The sequence below is a fragment of the Salmo salar genome, chromosome ssa16 (assembly GCF_905237065.1).
Source record: "Salmo salar chromosome ssa16, Ssal_v3.1, whole genome shotgun sequence".
Classification (NCBI taxonomy): Eukaryota; Metazoa; Chordata; class Actinopteri; order Salmoniformes; family Salmonidae; genus Salmo; species Salmo salar.
Genome location: NC_059457.1, coordinates 50508332 through 50528947, shown reverse-complemented (window position 1 = coordinate 50528947; position 20616 = coordinate 50508332). Strand labels below are relative to the sequence as shown.

At 41.9% G+C, this 20616-nt stretch overlaps 1 protein-coding gene across 4 annotated transcripts in view; it reads right to left on the bottom strand.

Moving 5' to 3' along the window:
- Positions 1-1204: 1204 nt before the first annotated feature.
- LOC106574150 (GRAM domain-containing protein 2B) overlaps positions 1205-20616 on the bottom strand; it is a 28252-nt gene continuing 8840 nt past the window's right edge. For 2 of the 4 annotated variants that reach the window (XM_045697381.1, XM_045697382.1), the window contains exons 2-12: positions 13399-13542; positions 13178-13238; positions 12972-13044; positions 12332-12435; positions 11147-11245; positions 10707-10847; positions 10403-10499; positions 9357-9452; positions 9047-9146; positions 3948-4051; positions 1205-3399 (exon numbers count right to left, since the gene is read on the bottom strand). In XM_045697381.1, the coding sequence (XP_045553337.1) occupies positions 3347-3399; positions 3948-4051; positions 9047-9146; positions 9357-9452; positions 10403-10499; positions 10707-10847; positions 11147-11245; positions 12332-12435; positions 12972-13044; positions 13178-13238; positions 13399-13542 (1072 nt within the window). In that variant the 3' untranslated portion in view covers positions 1205-3346. Of the gene's footprint in view, positions 3400-3943; positions 4052-9046; positions 9147-9356; positions 9453-10402; positions 10500-10706; positions 10848-11146; positions 11246-12331; positions 12436-12971; positions 13045-13177; positions 13239-13398; positions 13543-19352; positions 19644-20616 lie in introns of those variants that run through there. The other 2 variants (XM_045697383.1, XM_014149789.2) reach the window with 2 other exon arrangements.

Below are 20616 nucleotides of genomic sequence, written 5' to 3'. Positions count from 1 at the left end.
CTATTGAGGTCATGTCACAGCATCTCAATTGGGTTTGAGGTCAGGACTGACTGGGCCACTCCAAAAGGCACATTTTCTTCTGTTGAAGCCATTCTCTTGTTGATTTACTTTTGTGTTTTGGGTCGTTGTCCTGTTGCATCACCCAACCTCCGTTGAGCTTTAATTGGCAGACAGCCGAACATTCTCCTGCAAAATGTCTTGATAAACTTGGGAAGTAATTTTTCCGTCGATGATAGCAAGCTGTCCAGGCCGAGGCAGCAAAGCAGTCCCAAACCATGATGCTCCCTCCACCATACTTTACAGTTGGGATGAGGTTTTGATGTTGGTGTGCTGTGCCTTTTTTTCTCCAGTGTTATGTGTTCATTCCAAACAACTCAACTTTAGTTTAACCTGTCCACAGAATATTTGGCCATTAGCACTATGGAACATCCAGGTGCACGTTTGCAAACTTCAGACATGCAGCAATGTTTTTTTTGGACAGCAGATGCTTCTTCCGTGGTGTCCTCCCATGAACACCATTCTTGTTTAGTGTTTTACATATTGTAGACTCGTCAACAGAGATGTTAGCATGTTCCAGAGATTTCTGTAAGTCTTTAGCTGACACTTTAGGATTCTTCTTAACCTCATTGAGCATTCGGCGCTGTGCTCTTGCAGTCATCTTTGCAGGACGGCCACTCCTAGGGAGAGTAGCAACAGTGCTGAACTTTCTCCATTTAGACAATTTGTCCTACCGTGGACTGATGAACATCAAGGCTTTTAGAGATACTTTTGTAACCCTTTCCAGCTTTATGCAAGTCAACAATTCTTAATCTTAGATCTTTTGTTCGAGGCATGGTTCATGTCAGGCAACGGTTCTAGTGAATAGCAAACTTAAAAAAAAAAAAATTATAGGGCATGGCAGCTCTAACCAACATCTCCAATCTCATTGATTGGAATCCAGGTTAGTTGACTCCTGACTCCAATTAGCTTTTGGCGAAGTCATTAGCCTAGGGGTTCACATACGTTTCCAACCTACACTGTGAATGTTTAAAGGATGTACTTAATATATAGACAAAATATATAATTTGTGTGTTACTAGTTTAAGCACACCGTCTATTGTTGTGACATAGATCAAATTTGATTACCAATTTATGCAGAAATCCAGGTAATTCTGAAAGGGTTCATACTTTTTCTTCCCACTAAACAGAAAGGACACATACAGTACTGCTTGCAACAGTTGATTTATTTTAACAATACCAAAGCAAAATCTCACAGAGACTTTGATTTACATAGAATGCAAATAAATACAGTAATCAAATAGAATAAAAGGACATAATTATTTACAACACTTCAATAATGCAAAACCACACACTGGGATCTTCATTGTGGCCATTTGAAGACGTATTACATGTGCTGTCCACTGGTGGGGAAGGACGGCGACTGACAGTACTGCTTTGTGTCATGTAGGCATACATCTTTTAGCCCAACATCTGACTACAACTACCCAACCGTAACACGATATAACAGACGTCACTTCAACACTCTTCATGTCCCGTCAACACAGAGTACCCAGTATCGAGCTAGATGTTAGATTGAAACAGACAATTTGTCGGTCGAAAAACAAGAGAAAAAAACCCCCAAGTTAAAACAAAAATCACAGACTGATATATTGCAACAGTACAATGTGATTCTCAATGAAGAGTGCATTATCTCTGTGGTGGACAAGGACAAACTCAATGAGTGTGACAACCAACCCTGAGTGGTGCTGTGACCCTGAAACTGGCAGGTCGCACCCACCCCTGAGAAGAACATAAAGGTCTTTGCACCATCAAATTACTAAACTAAAGAATGAAAATGCCTGCTTCCCCACCACCTTAGTCATATTTGATGTCTTTGGATTTGGGCAGGTTCAGCAACTTAAAGTGCCTTCGCTTGCTCACCAGAGCCATTATTTTGGCCTCTTTTTGGTTTTTTTTAACAAACAATTCTCACAACAGACTCCATTTAAAAAAAAAACCTACAGGTTGCTAATCCCTCCCCCATGGATAATCTTTATTGCATATTGAAATACATTTTCTGGACCACCTATTTTTTGCTCTGTTTAAAATTAGGACCTCACTAACAACGTCACTTGATAGTTACACTTTTATGGTTGTTCACTCAAATGAGTGTGCATAATATAATCAGTCAAGTATCCGATGTTCCAGACACATGCAATAACATACAATACAGTATGTTGCTACTTGAACAGTCCTGAAACGTCTGAACCAGCAGGAACAAGTGTTTGTTCTCAACAGGCCTGTCAACGACTAGAGGTTTGATTCTTTGTTTTTCACATGTCAGTTCCTTCTAAAAAAAAAACAGTACAGAAGTCATCAGATATTAAAATCTGAACAAGACAATAGTATTGGTTTGGAATATAGTAGAAGTAGTAGAAGAGGGAAAAAATGGACGTAGTAGAAAATGTAACCTCTACAAAAGAGACGATATTCAACCTGATCTTACTCTTTTTGGCACGTTGAAGATGCATACATCCAGTGAGAATCAAGGGAGTGTCCTCCAAAGCATTAATCATTAAAACAGGTTTAAATCATGCCAATGGCAGGATTAATACTGCTGATCTTAAAGAGAGGAAGAGACTGTCAGAAGAGGAAATCAAAATGGCTGCTCGGCTAGCTGATCCGTGTAAGAGAAGATATTCATTGTTATCATTATGGCCGATTACCAGAAGAATCCTTCAAGAGTACCCGCATATGACTTAGTAGTGAAAGATTAAATACAGATCGACTTGTAACACCCTGATGAAGTGATACCATAGTAGGAGATAAGAGTCAAGTCATCTCTGTGCACTCTGCATCTTTGGCCTTGCATAGCACTCGTACCTTAGGGGAGGTGTTAAAAAAAGCAAACCCAGGACTAGGCTGGAATTAAGTCGTCTGCACAGACCACATGCTCTTGAATGGAGACGAGCACACATTCCAGAGTTCTCTGAGTAATCGCTTCTTGTCAATCTGATCTGAGAGCAGATCGAGTTGACTATCGCCTCCCGTCTTCAGTTGCTCAGTTTGAGCCAGTTGGCTTTGGTTTCAAGTCAGACACACAGCAGGTCATTTGTGTGTCCTGTGTTGGCTTGGCTCTGCTTGCTGCAAGTCGTGGCTGGCCTAGCTCTCTTAAATATAGCCCTTTGAGATACCCATCGGTTTCTGAAATCATACAGGGAGGTGACGGGCCATCACTTGAACACCATCAAAATGTCTCCTACTTCTTCCTTCAAGTTCTTCTAGGAAGAGGACAGTATATCTTCAACACGAGAGCTCCAGTTCTCTTTTTTCATTGTTAGATCTTTAACTGGCGTCACATCCTCCACTCATGAGACATCCAGCATCTCCTCCGGCCAATCAGGGTTATGTGTCCTTATACCTAAGAAAGTGAAAGAAAGCAGTTGAGTATAATAATATTTTAAAATAAAGGCCTGAACACACCTCTTTGCGATACAAAAGGATTTGGCTTTGCATCAGCTGAGCTGCATCAGCTGAGCTGTATCTCTTATGGGAATTTGAAAGTCAGAACTCTGAAAAGGGAGGGAGAGGCAACTTGCACAACCACAAAAGGGCAGATAAGATATCTTAGGTCATCAGAAGTCTCAGTTAATAATTGTCTGAAATCACACCTGTGTAAAACTACAGCACAGATACGGCATATGTCTCTCATAGAGATCTTGGACCAGGCTGATGATCAATCTGCTTGAGCCAACTGACCAGGTCCTACCACTGTATAGCCATCAAAGATAGTTGCCTAAAGCTCATCAGAATCTGAAGCCAGGCAATGAAAATAGTCATGCTTACATTCATATATAAAAAGGGCAAGTTTAAATTAAAGAAATTACATGGTTGCTAGTTGTACCGTGGTTGTGACATGTTATGTGGAGGTTATGGTATGGTTGGGTGGGTGGGGGTCATCTTACCCACTCTGTGAGGAGAATTCAGGGAGGGCGCCTAGAGAGGTCAGCTGTTCCTCCAGAGCCACGATGCGGAGGCCGATGTACCCCGACGATAGCAGCAGCAGTACCACCCTAAAAACACAGAATGTTAAGTCACACTCCCCATACACTCTCATGCAACTTCATTTTACATCATTCAAAGTAGACATAGGTCATGCAAAATGAGTTTCCTCCAAATCTATTGTCATCGTGTGGTAGAGCATGGAGAAGAATGGGAGAAACTCTTCAAATACAGGTGTGCCAAGCTTGTAGCGTCATACCCAAGAAGACTCGAGGCTGTAATCGCTGCTAAATGTGCTTCAAAGTACTGAGTAAAGGGTCTGAATTCTTATGTAAATGTAATGTTTATTTTTTTCATAAATTAGCAAAAAACAACCTGTTTTTGCCTTGTCATTATGGGGTACTGTGTGTAGATTGATGAGGGAAAAAAAAAACAATTGAATCAATTTTAGAATAAGGCTGTAACGTAACAAAATGTGGCAAAGGTCAAGGTGTCTGAATACTTTCCGAAGGCACTGTAGTCTTCAAAGAGCACATTCCAATGCTTAAACTTAGTCTCACACAGCAGGCAGTACTATATATGGCGCTGCTGGGCCTTATGTAACTCACAGGTCAGAGCTGTTGCTGCAATATGTAACTTTTTTGGGGGCGACCCGACAATACAAAGAAATGTGAGTTATAGATCTGTCACTCATTGAAAGCCAGTCGAAGAAGATGTGCGCCATTTCTATGCTTCCCGTTCTTCTGCCTCTTCCTTTCGGTTTTGTACACCAGCTAAAAATACAATATTTTGGGTTATGGAAAATATTTTTCACAACGGTTTAGATGGTACAATGGTTCTCTTGCTTGTTTTGTCACAAACTGAAATTTGCCAAACGATTAGAATCTTAGCAATCAGGAAACGGCAGCGTGATTTCTGCATAGTGCATCTTTAACCAGTCGCATAGCTTTTGCTAATCTCATTGTTTTATCACGTGTGACTAAGCACACGTATGCAAATGCTGTTAGGAACGCGTTGGTTTGGTTACCATGCCCGCAGAGTATACGCCCGGAAACGCGTTGGTTTGGTTACCATGCCCGCAGAGTATACGCCCGGAAACGCGTTGGTTTGGTTACCATGCCCGCAGAGTATACGCCCGGAAACGCGTTGGTTTGGTTACCATGCCCGCAGAGTATACGCCCGGAAACGGTTTGGTTACCATGCCCGCAGAGTATACGCCCGGAAACGGTTTGGTTACCATGCCCGCAGAGTATACGCCCGGAAACGGTTTGGTTACCATGCCCGCAGAGTATACGCCGGAAACGGTTTGGTTACCATGCCCGCAGAGTATACGCCCGGAAACGGTTTGGTTACCATGCCCGCAGAGTATACGCCCGGAAACGGTTTGGTTACCATGCCCGCAGAGTATACGCCCGGAAACGGTTTGGTTACCATGCCCGCAGAGTATACGCCCGGAAACGCGTTGGTTACCATGCCCGCAGAGTACACGCCCGGAAACGTGTTCTGTGAAACGAGAGGCCCTAAAGTTTATACACTCACGAATGCCATCAAACACAGAAGAGGCTACGTGTTTAGTAAATAGAGATTATTGAAGGATGAGTGTTGAAAGAGATTGTGATATCTCACATCTCAAAATAGGGCTACTTAATGTTAGATCCCTCAATTCCAAGGCAGTTATAGTCAATGAACTAATCACTGATCATAATCTTGATGTGATTGGCCTGACGGAAAAATGGCTTAAGCCTGATGACTTTACTGTGTTAAATGAGGCCTCACCTCCTGGTTACACTAGTGACCATATCCCCTGCGCATCCCGCAAAGGCGGAGGTGTTGCTAACATTTACGATAGCATATTTCAATTTCCCCCCCAAAAAGTGTGTGTTCATCTTCTAGTCATGAAATCTATGCAGCCTACTCAATCACTTTTTATAGCTACTGTTTACAGGCCTCCTGGGCCATATGCAGTGTTCCTCACTGAGTTCCCTGAATTCCTATCGGACCTTGTAGTCATGACAGATAATATTCTAATTTTTGGTGAATTTAATATTCACATGGAAAAGTCCACAGACCCACTCCAAAAGGCTTTCGGAGCCATCATCGACTCAGTGGGTTTTGTCCAACATGTCTCCAGACCTACTCACTGCCACAGTCATACTCTGGACCTAATTTTGTCCCGTGGAATAAACGTGGATCTAAATGTTTTTCCTCATAATCCTGGACAATCAGACCACCATTTTATTATGTTTGCAATCGCAACAAATAATCTGCTCAGACCCTAACCAAGGATCATCAAAAGCTGTGCTATAAATTCTCAGACAACCCAAAGATTCCTAGATGCCTTTACAGACTCCCTCCACCTACCCAAGGACGTCAGAGTACAAAAATCAGTTAACCACCTAACTGAGGAACTCAATTTAACCTTGCGTAATACCCTAGATGCAGTTGCACCCCTAAAAACATTTGGTCATAAGAAACTAGCTCCCTGGTATACAGAAAATACCCAAGCTCTGAAGCAAGCTTCCAGAAAATTGGAACAGAAATGGCGCTAGACCAAACTGAAAGTCTTCCGACTAGCTTGGAAAGATCGTACCGTGCAGTATCGAAGAGCCCTCACTGCTGCTCGATCATCCTATTTTTCCAACTTAATTGAGGAGAATAAGAACAATCCAAAATGTATTTTTGATACTGTCGCAAAGTTAACTAAAAAGCAGCATTCCCCGAGAGAGGATGGCTTTCACTTCAGCAGTGATAAATTCATGAACTTCTTTGACAAAAAGACCATGATCATTAGAAAGAAAATTAGACTCCTCTTTAAATCTGCGTATTCCTCCAAAGTTCAGTTGTCCTGCACAACACTGCCAGGACCTAGGATCAAGGGAGACACTCAAGTTTTTTAATACTATATCTCTTGACACAATGATGAAAATAATCATGGCCTCTAAACCTTCAAGCTGCATACTGGACCCTATTCCAACTAAACTACTGAAAGAGCTGCTTCCTGTGCTTGGCCCTCCTATGTTGAACATAATAAACGGCTCTCTATCCACTGGATGTGTACCAAACGCACTAAAAGTGGCAGTAATAAAGCCTCTCTTGAAAAAGCCAAACCTTAGCCCAGAATTATTATATATATTTTTTTAAACTATTGGCCTATATCGAATCTCCCATTCCTCTCACGAAACACTTCAGTTTTAGACCCCATCATAGCACTGAGACTACACTCGTGAAGGTGGTAAATTACCTTTTAAATGGCGTCAGACTGAGGCTCTACATCTGTCCTCGTGCTCCTAGACCTTAGTGCTGCTTTTGATACCATCTATCACCACATTCATTTGGAGAGATTGGAAACCCAAATTGGTCTACACGGACAAGTTCTGGCCTGGTTTAGAGCTTAACTGTCAGAAGGATATCAGTTTGTAGATGGTTTGTCCTCTGACAAATCAACTAAATTTCAGTGTTCCTCAAGGCTCCGTTTTAGGACCACTATTGTTTTCACTACATACATTTTACCTCTTGGTCATTCGGAAACATAATGTTAACGTTCACTGCTATGCGGATGACACACAGCTGTACATTTCGATGAAACGTGGTGAAGCCCCAAAATTGCCCTCCCTGGAAGCCTGTGTTTCAGACATAAGGAAGTGGATGGCAGCAAATGTTCTACTTTTAAACTCGGACAAAACCGAGATGCTAGTTCTAGGTCCCAAGAAACAAAGACATCTTCTGTTGGATATGCCAATTAATCTTGATGGTTGTACAGTAGTCTCAAATAAAACTGAAGGACCTTTGCGTTACTCTGGACCCTGATCTCTTTTGACGAACATATCAAGACTGTTTCAAGGACAGCTTCCCCCCCCATCTACGTAACGTTGCAAAAATCAGAAACTTTGTCCAAAAATGATGCAGAAAAATGAATCCATGCTTTTGTCACTTCTAGGTTGAGACTACTGCAATGCTCTACTTTCTGGCTAAAGCACTAAATAAACTTCAGTTTGTGCTAAACACGGCTGCTAGAATCTTGACTAGAACCAAAAAATGTGATCATATTACTCCAGTGCTAGCCTCTACACTGGCTTCCTGTTAAGGCTAGGCTTGTTAAGGTTTTACTGCTAACCTACAAAGCATTATATGGGCTTGCTCCTACCCATCTTTCCGATTTGGTCCTACCGTACATACCTACACTACATTCACAAAACGCAGGTCTCCTTATTGTCCCTAGAATTTCTAAGCAAACAGCTGGAGGCAGGGCTTTCTCCTATAGAGCTCCATTTTTATGGAATGGTCTGCCTATCCATGTGAGAAACGCAGACTCGGTCTCAACCTTTAAGTCTTTATTGAAGACTCATCTCTTCAGTAGGTCCTATGATTGAGTGTAGTCTGGCCCAGGAGTGTGAAGGTGAATGGAAAGGCACTGGAGCAACGAACCGCCCTTGCGGTCTCTGCCTGGCCAGTTCCCCTCTCCACTGGGATTCTCTGTCTCAAACCCGATTACAGGGGCTGAGTCACTGGCTTACTGGTGTTCTTCCATGCCGTCACTAGGAGGGGTGCGTCGCTTGAGTGGGTTGAGTCACTGACGTGATCTTCCTGTCCGGGTTGGCGCCCCCCCCCTTGGGTTTGTGCCGTGAGGGAGATCTTTGTGGGCTATACTCGGCCTTGTCTCAGGATGGTAAGTTGGTAGTTGAAGATATCCCTGTAGTGGTGTGGGGGCTGTGCTTTGGCAAAGTGGGTGGGGTTGTATCCTGCCTGTTTGGCCCCTGTCCGGGGGTATCATCAGACAGGGCCACAGTGTCTCCCGACCCCTCCTGTCTCAGCCTCCAGTATTTATGCTGCAATAGTGTGTGTGTGTGTGTCATGGGGGGGGGCTATGGTCAGTCTTATATCTGGAGTATTTCACCTCCCCCTCTCCCCTGAGCCCTAGGACTACCTGGCCTGATGACTCCTTGCTGTCCCCAGTCCACCTGGTCGTGTTTTGTGACATCAGCTGACGTAAGAAGGGCTTTATAAATACATTTGATTGAGACATTAGAGGTCACTTACAGGTTAAAGGTTATTTAGAGGTCACTTACAGTATTAGGTAGATGAAGAGGAGAGTGTTGAGGCTGCTGGCGTCTCTCTGGATGAGAAGGGAGCAGGCGTTCTGTGTCACACTCCACACCCATGAGCCACCTGACCCGGAAGAGATGGAACGACACTTGGTTAGCATCTGTAGGTTATCGCCAGCCAGGACAGCTTTTATTTAAAAATCGCCAAAGAAAATAAAATCCACTTCAGCACACACAACAGGCTCGTCAGTGGCTCGCTGCATGAAAGTTTTTGTACAGTCGCGTGCATTTCTGTTTGTGTGAGAAAAGGAGCCAGCCGGAAACATAGACCTACGTTGTGTGTGGTTAGCTGAGAGGTCCTCTGAGGAGCCGTCTCTCTGCTGTGTGTTTATGCTCCTCAGGGTGGAGTTGCTCCCTTGAGGCACTAGGTCTGAGAAGAAAAGAAAAAGGGGGGGGCGGGCATACACGTTAGTCCATCTCTGAAAACATGACCTTGGACTTTGCATATAGAGGTCAGGTACATACACAACAGATAACGCTAACTTGTAGCCAACTGTAAACTTTATTAGTCTACACATTAGGACCTATATGAGAGGTTGAACATTGTGCTTAATATGAAACCTAGTCCTAGACTAAAAAAGCATGCTCAAGGGAAAACAGGCCATTACTGGCCAGAGGGGTATCTTACGAAGAAAGATACTTCTACTCTGGGTTTTCTGAAGCTAACCAGCGTCAGTTAGCTTCACATTCCAACTCAGGCTTCATCCGTACTAGGCCAGTGGATATTGCTCATCCTCCATTAAAATCTATCAGGCTGTAAGTTTGCGTGTAATGTTGCACATGGCTAGTCAAACACAGAACTCTTCATTGAGACAATGCTGGAGCATCAATCCATGGGCGAGTCAGTGGCACATTTTCCATTGGTGCCAAAATCAAAATGAAAGAAAATGTATCTTGCAAATTCAGCAGGCTATGGTGTGAAATAGGTTTTTAGAAGTGCTGTCTTTATTTTATTATATATGGTTAATACAGCCTTGTGTGCTTATCAATGCACAACCACATTCACCTTTCTCCCCCCCACTCCTATCAATAAAATAATTGTATTAAGTCATACTAAATTGCGAGAGGGAGGAAATCTGATTTCATTGGTCCTCAATTCGCAGCTCAGACACTTCATTCAGGATAAATGGAGTTAGCCTGCCCCGGAGCAGGGTAGTGCTGAGGGATTTGTTGCCATAGACATTTACCTAGTTAAAACGTGACCCACTTCGTATGACTGGTTATCCCAACTTGAACTCAGAGTTGACCAAAGTTACCTCGCCAACTCATCAAACCTGCTTCATAAAATACCAGTCTGGTATTCCAGTTAGGCTTACTGACCTTTGTTTGGTCTGGGTGGGGGTGAGTCGAGGAAGAGCTTCGGGTCTGACCCGTCCGGCTGGTCAAAACTGTCCTCTAGACTGGACTGACTGGAGTTCTGTGAGAGAGGTCCATGGAGAGAAACAGTGGGTTAAAACCAGCTTCAAAATAGAGGCCAAAAGATCTACAGTGGAATATGAGGAAGTATCAGTAGGTTACAAAGGGCTGTTGTAGTATCTGCAGTACTGTCGCTCAGGGAAATCCATTAGACCGACTTTAAACTTTAGAAAATGACATCTTTATTCATTTGAAGATTATAACTTACCACCAGCTTGTCCTGATCAAAACTATTCTCTGCAGAAGAGAACAGAGGGCTGCTGTTGGCACTTCCACCCTTCAGTTGAGGACACACGGACCGCAGGAGCTTGTAACAAGCCTCTCGGTTCCGCAAAGACACAAACAGGTACTGAAAACACACAGGAGAGACATTTAGCCTGGATGTGCGCCCTGGAACAGGCAAGGCTGCAACCGTTCACCTTCAAAATGTACACTGTTAAATAAGCCAGTCATTAATCACATTCAAATCTTACATGTCATCCATCAGAGGTCAATGGGTGGTACGTAACTTGTCTGATGACTTAGACAGCCCTCTATTACATATTGATATTAAAACCACCAGTATAGATCTAATCATCTGATTAAAGTGGCAGACAAAGTTGGACTATGCACTGTGCCAATGGGACAACTGAGAAAGTGACCCCTGACCTTTTCTCCCTCGGTGGTGCGGATAGACAGGGCATTGGGCACCAGGAGGGCAGTGTTTTGCTTCTTCACAATTTGCACGCTGGTCACAGGGATCACTAACTGTAGAAACAGATAGAGGAACAACAAACATTCACTTACTGCATTGTGGCTTTTTTTCATGACTTTGTACATCTAAAAGTTAAACTAACACACTGAACGAAAATATAAACATGTAAAATGTTGCTCCCATGTTTCATGAGCGGAAATAAAAAATCCCAGAAATGTTCCATACACACAAGCTTATTTCTCTGAAATTTTGGCCACAAATTTGTTTTACATCCCTGTTAGTGAGCATTTCTTCTCTGCCAAGATAATCCATCCACCTGACAGGTGTGGCATATCAAGAAGCTGGGGACAATAGAAGGCCACTTTAAAATGCGCAGTTGTCGCACACAACACCACAGATGTCTCAAATTGGGGGAGTGTGCAATTGGCACGGTGACTGCAGAACTGTCCATCAGAGCTGTTGTCAGAGAATTTAATGTTCATTTCTCTACCATAAGCCACCTCCGACGTATTTTTGTTGAGAATTTGGCAGTACTGTCCAACCGGCCTCACAACCGCAGGCCACGTGTATGGCGTTGTGTGGGCGAGCAGTTTGCTGACGTCAATATTGTGAACATGCCCCATGGTGGCAGTTGTATTATGGTATGGGGAAAACATAAGCTAAAGACAACGAACACAATTGCATTTTATCTATGGCCATTTGAATGCATAGATATTGTGACGAGATCCTGAGGCCCTTTGTTTTTAAGGTATTTGTGACCAACGGATACATATCTGTATTCCCAGTCATGTGAAATCTATAGATCAGGGCCTAATGAATTGACTGATTTCCTCATATGAACTGTAACTCAGTAAAATCTGAAATTGTTGCATGTTGTGTTTATTTTTGTTCAGTATATAAATAAATTGTGTTAAACATTAACACGTCATTGGGAAAGATATGTAGACATTTCTCCATTAGCTAGTAATAGGACTTCTAAACTGTCCATTGACAAATAGGACAAAGTTCAAACCATGTTGTTTAACTGAACAGCCTAGTCCATATTCCACACAGAACAGCCTACTGCTATGCCATGGAGAGAAAATAAAGTATACAGACGAACAATCAAGGGTCAGGGTCGCCCATCAAGGGTTGCTTACCTTGGTGTCCTTGAGCAGCACGGAGGAGTGGAAGCACGCGTGATGCTTGGTGACATAGAGCCTGCCATGGTAGAGCACCTCCTTCTGCAGGGCACAGATGTACGCTGGGGGAGAGAGGGAGGACATGGGGAGCGTTAGTTACATAAGTCCTGGCAGCGTGATGACACACAGCAAGCACTGTCAGTCAGCGTGGGTAAAGGCCAAAATGACTGCCAGATAAACGTGCACCATTGTCAGTTACTACGGCCCCTGCAGATTCACTTAACCATGCCATCGTTTGAACAATTAGTTTAAAAAAAGTCACCGCTCATGTTTTTGTGATTTAGGACTTTGTGAAAAGCATGACTAGCTGTTTCCATGACATTACTATTTGGCACAGGGGTCACATGTTGTTTGGAGAGTCACCATTGGCCACCGATAATATTCAAAACGTCACTTACCATGTAGCAAGTCTTCAGTAATATTCAAAACGTCACTTACCATGTAGCAAGTCTTCAGTAATATTCAAAACGTCACTTACCATGTAGCAAGTCTTCAGTAATATTCAAAACGTCACTTACCATGTAGCAAGTCTTCAGTAATATTCAAAATGTCACTTACCATGTAGCAAGTCTTCAGTAATATTCAAAATGTCACTTACCATGTAGCAAGTCTTCAGTCTCTGGAATGTCAGGAAACAGCTTGTGGAATGTTTTGTTGTGCTTTATAAAACTCTGTAGAACAGAAGAGGAAAAGCTTACTAAATTGACCATGTTAAAGTACTGAGTAGTTTTGAACACTTGATAAAGCAGCTGAGTATCCCAACCACAAACAAACAGTGTCAAAAAGTCAGAAGAGTGAACGTACACTTTGTGAACCGATGCTTACAGTCCTCTCCAAACTTCTGTCCACATCGAACGTCCGAGACCTGTGGAAGATCGAGATCGTCAGCATGACGTTACTGGCTTTAGCAGATTGCTGACAGTCACACAGAGGCTTTAGCTTCAAAGAGAAAACAGGTATGTTTATAAGACTATGAAAGGCCCAAGTCTTGAGTGTACATGGTTGCACAGGGTCAGTGTAGTTACCTGACAGAGGCTTGTCTGGTGAAAGTTTTGCTCTGCTGCAGCAGCAGCTCCAGTTGGGTCTCCTCCAGACTGAGGGGTTTCCTGGTCTTCTCCAGCGTCTTACTCTCCCTCTTCACAGACAACCCTCCACTCTCCACCTGGTAGCTAGAAGAGAGGACCAGAAGGGTTCAGTGACAGGGCAAAATAGATCAACCAAAACACACATCAATCTTAAGCCACTGATGTATGAGGGGCTAAAAGAGAGAACATATACATCCATTTTCTAAAACGCACCATTTGTATTTAGACTTGACAATTGTCGAACCACAAAGTATCGAATATGAATATTACGTAATGAAGCACTGCTTTCCAAACATGGTGTCTAGCCTAATTCCTTCAGAGGGCTGCCTTAAATTCACACCATTAAGATGCATATGAATATTTCAGCCACTGGGATAAAACAAGTTGTGAAATGAGAGAAAAAGGTCTTTATGATGAGTGGAAAAGGTGACCTGCCTTATCGTATCAGTCAAAATGGTGTTGCACACTGACAGTCTGTAAGGTGCTAGCTAGTAAACCACAGCTTTCTGGTAAATACAGCAAAGCGAGGCGTTTGGCGACTAGCTTCCTGTAGGCAAATCATATGGGTGATTCTCATGAAACCAGTTTCAAAGAAGCACTATGCTCCAATCCCTCCGCCATTTTCTGGTTGCTAAAATTCTAATAGTTTGCCTGTATTACAGTTTGTAACAAAACAAGCAACTAGTGTAGATAATCATTGTACCATCTAAACCACTGCAAAAAAATATTTTCCATAACCAAGAATATTGTATTTTCAGTTGGTGTGCAGAATAGAAAGTACAAGACCCAAAAACCAAACTTTACAACATTGAGCATAGAAATAGCACAGACATACTGCATCTTAGACTGGCTTCCAATGAGAATGACAGATCTAAAGTTATATATTGAGGCGTTTCACTATGGCAGTAGTAAATTGAGTTAGAAAACCCATGATGCATCTGCCAACAATCAAATATCACTCTGAAGACTAAGATGCCTAGTTTATGGCACATTGTCTTGTTTTAAATACATTTTACAGATTTTTTTTTTTAAACAAACATTGGCACCCAAAATTCTCATTACCGAAATATGTCATGATTAAATGGTTGGATAATTTTATACAATTTTACTTTAGAGAAAAAAAAAGAAACAATAGGTTGCTGTAGTTTGTCCATGAATCAGATTTAAAAAAAATGTAATAGTAGTTTACATTAAAAACTAATACGTAAAATGCATCTGTGGACATATCTAATTACCGTAACACTTTTTCAAGTTACTGTAACAAAATACAATATTTAAAAGTTATTCACCCATGATGCATCAAATCTAGGAGTCGTCATCCTCACAAGTTCATTTTAATTTCTTGACTTATAGGCCTTCATAATTAGGTTCTTAGTCTCTAATACCCCCTTTACCTTCTCATTACCAAAATGACTAAAAAGTACATTTAAAAAAAATAACTTACCAACATGGAGGCATGAATGATCGGGTCAATTGTTAGCTGATTCATAATGGCCATCTATTATTTGCATATTGAAGGGCCTCATTGCCAAAAAAACATTTTTAGGTCAGTTTTGGCAAGTAGAACCTTAATCTTGGTAACGATATTAAGCTAATCCTTATTTTTTTATTTCACCTTTATTTAACCATGTAGGCCAGTTGAGAACTGCGACCTGGCCAAGATAAAGCAAAGCAGTGTGACAAAAAAACAGAGTTACACAGTCAATAATATAATAGAAAAATCTATATACAGTGTAAGGAGGTAAGGCAATAAATAGGCCATTGTAGCGAAGTAATTACAATTTAGCAAATTAACACTGGAGTGATAGATGTGCAGATGCTGATGCGCAAGTAGAAATACTGATGCGCAAAAGAGCATAAAAATAAATATTGGAATGAGGTAGGTAGTTGGATGGGCTATTTACAGATGGGCTGTGTACAGCTGCAGCGATCGGTAAGCTGCTCAGACAGCCGATGTTTAAAGTTAGTGATGGAGATATAAGTCTCTAACTTCAGCGATTGTTGCAATTCATTCCAGTCATTGGCAGCAGAGAACTGGAAGGAAAGGCGGCCAAAGGTGTTGGCTTTGGGGACGACCAGTGAAATATACCTGCTGGAGCGCGTGCTACGGGTGGGTGTTGTTATGGTGGCCAGTGAGCTGAGAAGGCAGAGCTTTGCCTAGCAAAGACTTATAGATGACCTGGAGCCAGTGGGTCTGGCGACGAATATGTAACGAGGGCCAGCCGACGAGAATATACAGGTCGCAGTGGTGGGTGGTATATGGGGCTTTGGTGACAAAACAGATGACACTGTGATAGCAAATTGGATGTAGTCTGAGTAGAGTATTGGAGGCTATTTTGTAAATGACATCGCCGAAGTCGAGGATCGGTAAGATAGTAAGTTTTACGAGGATATGTTTGGCAGCGTGAGTGAAGGAGGCTTTCTTGCGAAATAGGAAGCCGATTCTAAATTTCATTTTGGATTGGAGATGCTTAATATGAGTCTGGAAGGAGAGTTTACAGTCTAGCCAGATGACACCAGGGTATTTGTAGTTGTCCACATATTCTAAGTCAGAACCGTCCAGAGTAGTGATGCTAGTCGGGCGGGTAGCAATCGGTTGAAGAGCATGAATTTAGTTTTACTAGCATTTAAGAGCAGTTGGAGGCCATGGAAGGAGTGTTGTATGGCATTGAAGCTCGTTTGGAGGTTTATTAACACAGTGTCCAAAGGGCCAGCTGTATCCAGAATGGTGTCGTCTGCGTAGAAGTGGATCAAGGAATCACCCGCAGCAAGAGCGACATCGTTGATATATACAGAGAAAAGAAGTATAATTAATTACTAGGATCACTGCTTACACCCATTGTAGAGTTTTTTTGTAAAACAGTTATTTGATTAAGTAGGGGTTGTCAAGAAATATGGGTGTATAAACCCCATGTACAGTGGGTATCATAAGTATTCACCTCCCTTGAATGTTCACATTTTGTTGCGTTACGAAGTAGGATTGAAATGGATTTGTGACTTTCTGTCATTGATGTAGACAAAACAGGCTACGCCATAATGTCAAAGGGAAAAGAAAATTCAACAAATGTTTACAAATTAATAAAAATAGTAAGTATTCACATACTATTATTTATTCACTAAATTAGTTCACGAGTAAAATGTGGCTTAACAAATCACATAATAAGTTACATGTAATCACTGTGTGAAATAAGGGTTGACATGATTTTTAATGACTACCCCTTCATCTTTCCCCCATACATACTACATAAACTCAGAAAAAAGAGAAACGTCCCTTTTTCAGGACTCTTTCAAAGATAATTCGTAAATATCCAAATAACTACACAGATCTTCATTGTAAAGGGTTTAAACACTGTTTCCCATGCTTGTTCAATGAACCATAAACAATTAATGAACATGCACCTGTGGAATGGTCGTTAAGAAACTAACAGCTTACAGACAGTAGGCAATTAAGTTCACAGTTATGAAAACCTAGGACACTAGAGGCCTTTCTACTGACTCTGAAAAACACCAAAAGAAAGTTGCCCAGGGTCCCTGCTCATCTGCATGAATGTGCCTTAGGCATGCTGCAAGGAGACATGAGGACTGCAGATGTGGCCAGGGCAATAAATTGAAATGTTCATACTGTGAGACGCCTAAGACAGCGCTACAGGGAGACAGGACGGACAGCTGATTGTCCTTGCAGTGGCAGACCACGTGTAACAACAACTGCACAGGATCGGTACATCCGAACATCACACCTGCGGGACAGGTACAGGATGGCAACAACAACTGCCCGAGTTACACCAGGAACACACAATCCCTCCATCAGTGCTCAGACTGTCCGCAATAGTCCAGCCTCTCTCAGCCTGAGGGTTTGTAGGCTTGTTGTAAGGCAGGTCCTCACCGGTAACAATGTTGCCTATGGGCACAAACCCATCGTCGCTGGACCAGACAGGACTGGTAAAAAAGTAGTCCTCACTGACACGTTATTCAATTTCTGTTCGTCACGTCTGTGGAACTTGTTCAGTTTATGTCTCAGTTGTTATGAATCTTGATATGTTCATACAAATAATTACACGTTAAGTTTGCTGAAAATAAACGCAGTTGACAGTGAGAGGACGTTTCTTTTTTGCTGAGTTTACATACGTCAGGTCCCTCAGTCAAGTGTTGAAGCACAGATTCAACTACAAAAGACCAAGGAGCTTTTCAAAAGCCTCAAAGAAGGGCAGTGATTGGTAGATGGGTAACAATAACAAATCAGACATTGAATATATATATTTTCAATCTCTAAGCATGGTCAGGCTGTGGATGATGATTTAAACCACCCAGACACAAAAATTGTCTTCTGAACTGTTCTGGACAGAAAGGAAATTGTTCAGAGATGTCTCCATGAGGTCATTAGTGATTTTAAAACAGCTACAGAGTTCCTAGGCTGTGATGGGAGAAAGATTAAATCAACATTGTAGTTACTCCACAATAAATGACCTAAATGACAGTTTGAAAACACAAATATTCTAGTATGCAACAAGGCACTAAAGTTATATTGCAAGAAAACACAAAAGGCATAAACCTTTTGCCCTAAATGCAAAGCCTGATGCTTGGGGCAAATCCAACATCACAGAGTAACTGCCTCCTTATTTTCAAGCATGGTGGTGGCTGCATCATGTTATGGGTATGCTTGACACATAAGGATAAAATTAAACGAGATGGAGCTAAGCACAGGCAAAAAAAACAACTGCTTCAGTCGGCTTTCCACCAGACACTGGAAACAAATTCACCTTTCAGCAGGACAATAGCCCACAACAAGGCCACATCTACACTGGGGTTGCTTACCAAGAAGCCAATGAATGATCCTGAGTGGCCAAGATAGATTTAAGCAAATTTAAGTCAAAACTATGGCAAAACTTCAAAACTTGTGGCCATGACCTCCAACACCTTGGGGGTCATGTATTCACCTTGCTCATAATTATAAAAATGGGCAAATATTGCACCATCCAGGTGTGCCAAGCTGTTACGAGACTCACCCAAGACTACTCGGATGCAATTACTGCCAAAAGGTGTTTCTAACATGTGTTGACTCAACAAAAAAAAGCCCTTCCCGTAACTGGGGAGGCAGGTAGCCTAGTGGTTAGAGTGTTGGACTAGTAACCGAAAGGTTGCTGGATCGAATCCCCGAGCTGACAAGGTAAAAACCTGTTGTTCTGCCCCTGAACAAGGCAGTTAACCCACTGTTCCTAGGCTGTCATTGAAAATAAGAATTTGTTCTTAACTGACTTTCCTAGTTAAATAAAAGGTAAAATAAAAAAGGGGGGTGAATAAAGTAACTTCATTACTTTATATTGTGTTGCGGTAATGAGAAATTAACTCCATTCATTTCATTTTAAATCTATTTGTTTTCAGTGTTGTGTTTAACTCAGGCTTTTTCCATTAGGTGAGCAATGTAAAAAAATAAATAAATGCGAATGATAATTTTTGCAGATATTGTGGTAAAATGCATATTATCTGATCAATAAACATAATTATTATTAAAATAGAGAAATACAGATCCTAACCTTAGCGACCCAAGAGGAAACATATACATTTCTTTGTCAAGTGCCAGTTGTGAGAATCACCCATATATGACTGCAGTAAACATCTTCAAATCAATTCCATTTCAAAATGTTACTCAAGTCGAATCCAAAAGGCAATACAAAAGGCAATCATAGGACAGAGTTGATATTTTTTTTTCAAAGGACAAAAATAAAAAACATAAATCTCAATGGATTTAGGCTACAAACAAACACACTAGACGAAGATCAACGTAACATGACAAAACAGGTCTCAACCTGAATAGAGAATGTCTGTGCAGAAGTCTAAATCACTTTCCTGAAAAGAATTATACAACCAAATTAGTAAACTGCCGTCTAAAGTCTTACCCATTCAGACGCAGTCTCCCAGATGAGCGAAGAGTCATATACCTATTCATAGCAAGACCTTATCTGAATAAAAACACAATTCAATCCATAATGTGCCGTCAGTCAAAACAAAACAACAGTTGAAGAAAGAAAAGGAGGACCTAAAAGTTTTCCAACACTGCTGCAATGGAATGTTTTTTTTCTGAGTGACTTCTGAACCAGTTCAGTCTGGCCATATCCTTCAAGTGAAAGCAGTTCTTCTATTACCTAAAGGATGTGGCTTTGTGTTGAAATGGTGTGACACTTCGTAGTGGGTGACGTAAGCCTAAGGGCCCACGCCTCCTGCACTTAGTGGCGCAATGCACAGGTGGGGACATGTAAAAAAACTAAAAAAGCCCTTCCCGTAATCTAAAAAAGTTCCACTAGCTCAGAGTGAAAATGAATGAACTACCGATCATTTTTCATATAGGCTAGCCTGTGGATCTTGTTTAGCTTGAAGACATCTAGTTTAGGGAAAGTCTGAGAAACCCAGGGAGGTGTGAAGAGGTCTTCACGGAGCCACCTGTACCCGAATACCCAAGACCCGATCCGAGCAGGTCCAAATCAAGAATTCTTAATAGTGTCACGGATCTGGGTCGGCTCCGATTGTCACGGGTATGTGTAATTTTAACTGAAGTGTATAGATCCGAACACTACTGCTGCAGTAGAGCCAGATACATTTTTATCATCATTTATGCTGCTGCTCTTGGTTTTTGTGAGAAAGGTGCGTGTAGTTTGTTGAGCAAAAAAGTTGGTCTGATGAGTTTACTCCGTCATCACCCCCCCCATTACAATGTCATTTCCTTGAAAGGCATTTAATAATATTTCTACGATGTCCACCCACACTAGATACACACGCAACTCTTAATCCTGCCAAGTGAGTCCCGTTTAGAAAACCGGTAACACATTAACCGTTGGTGACAGACATGGCATACCAGCATTGTCTACTCTAGACCTGCACTGGTTCCTTCAAGACATACATCCTTAGCTACATGACATACATGAGCGGTCACAAATTAAGCAATAAGGCCCGAGGCGGTGTGGTATATGGCCAATATACCACGACTAAGGGCTGTTCTTAAGCATGACGCAACGCGGAGTGCCTGGACACAGCCCTTGGCTGTGGTATATTGGTCATATATCACAAACCCCGAGGAGCCTTACTGCTATTATATATTGGTTACCAACATAATTAGATCAGTAAAACTGCCCGTGGTATACCATGGCTTCCAGCCAAATCAGAATT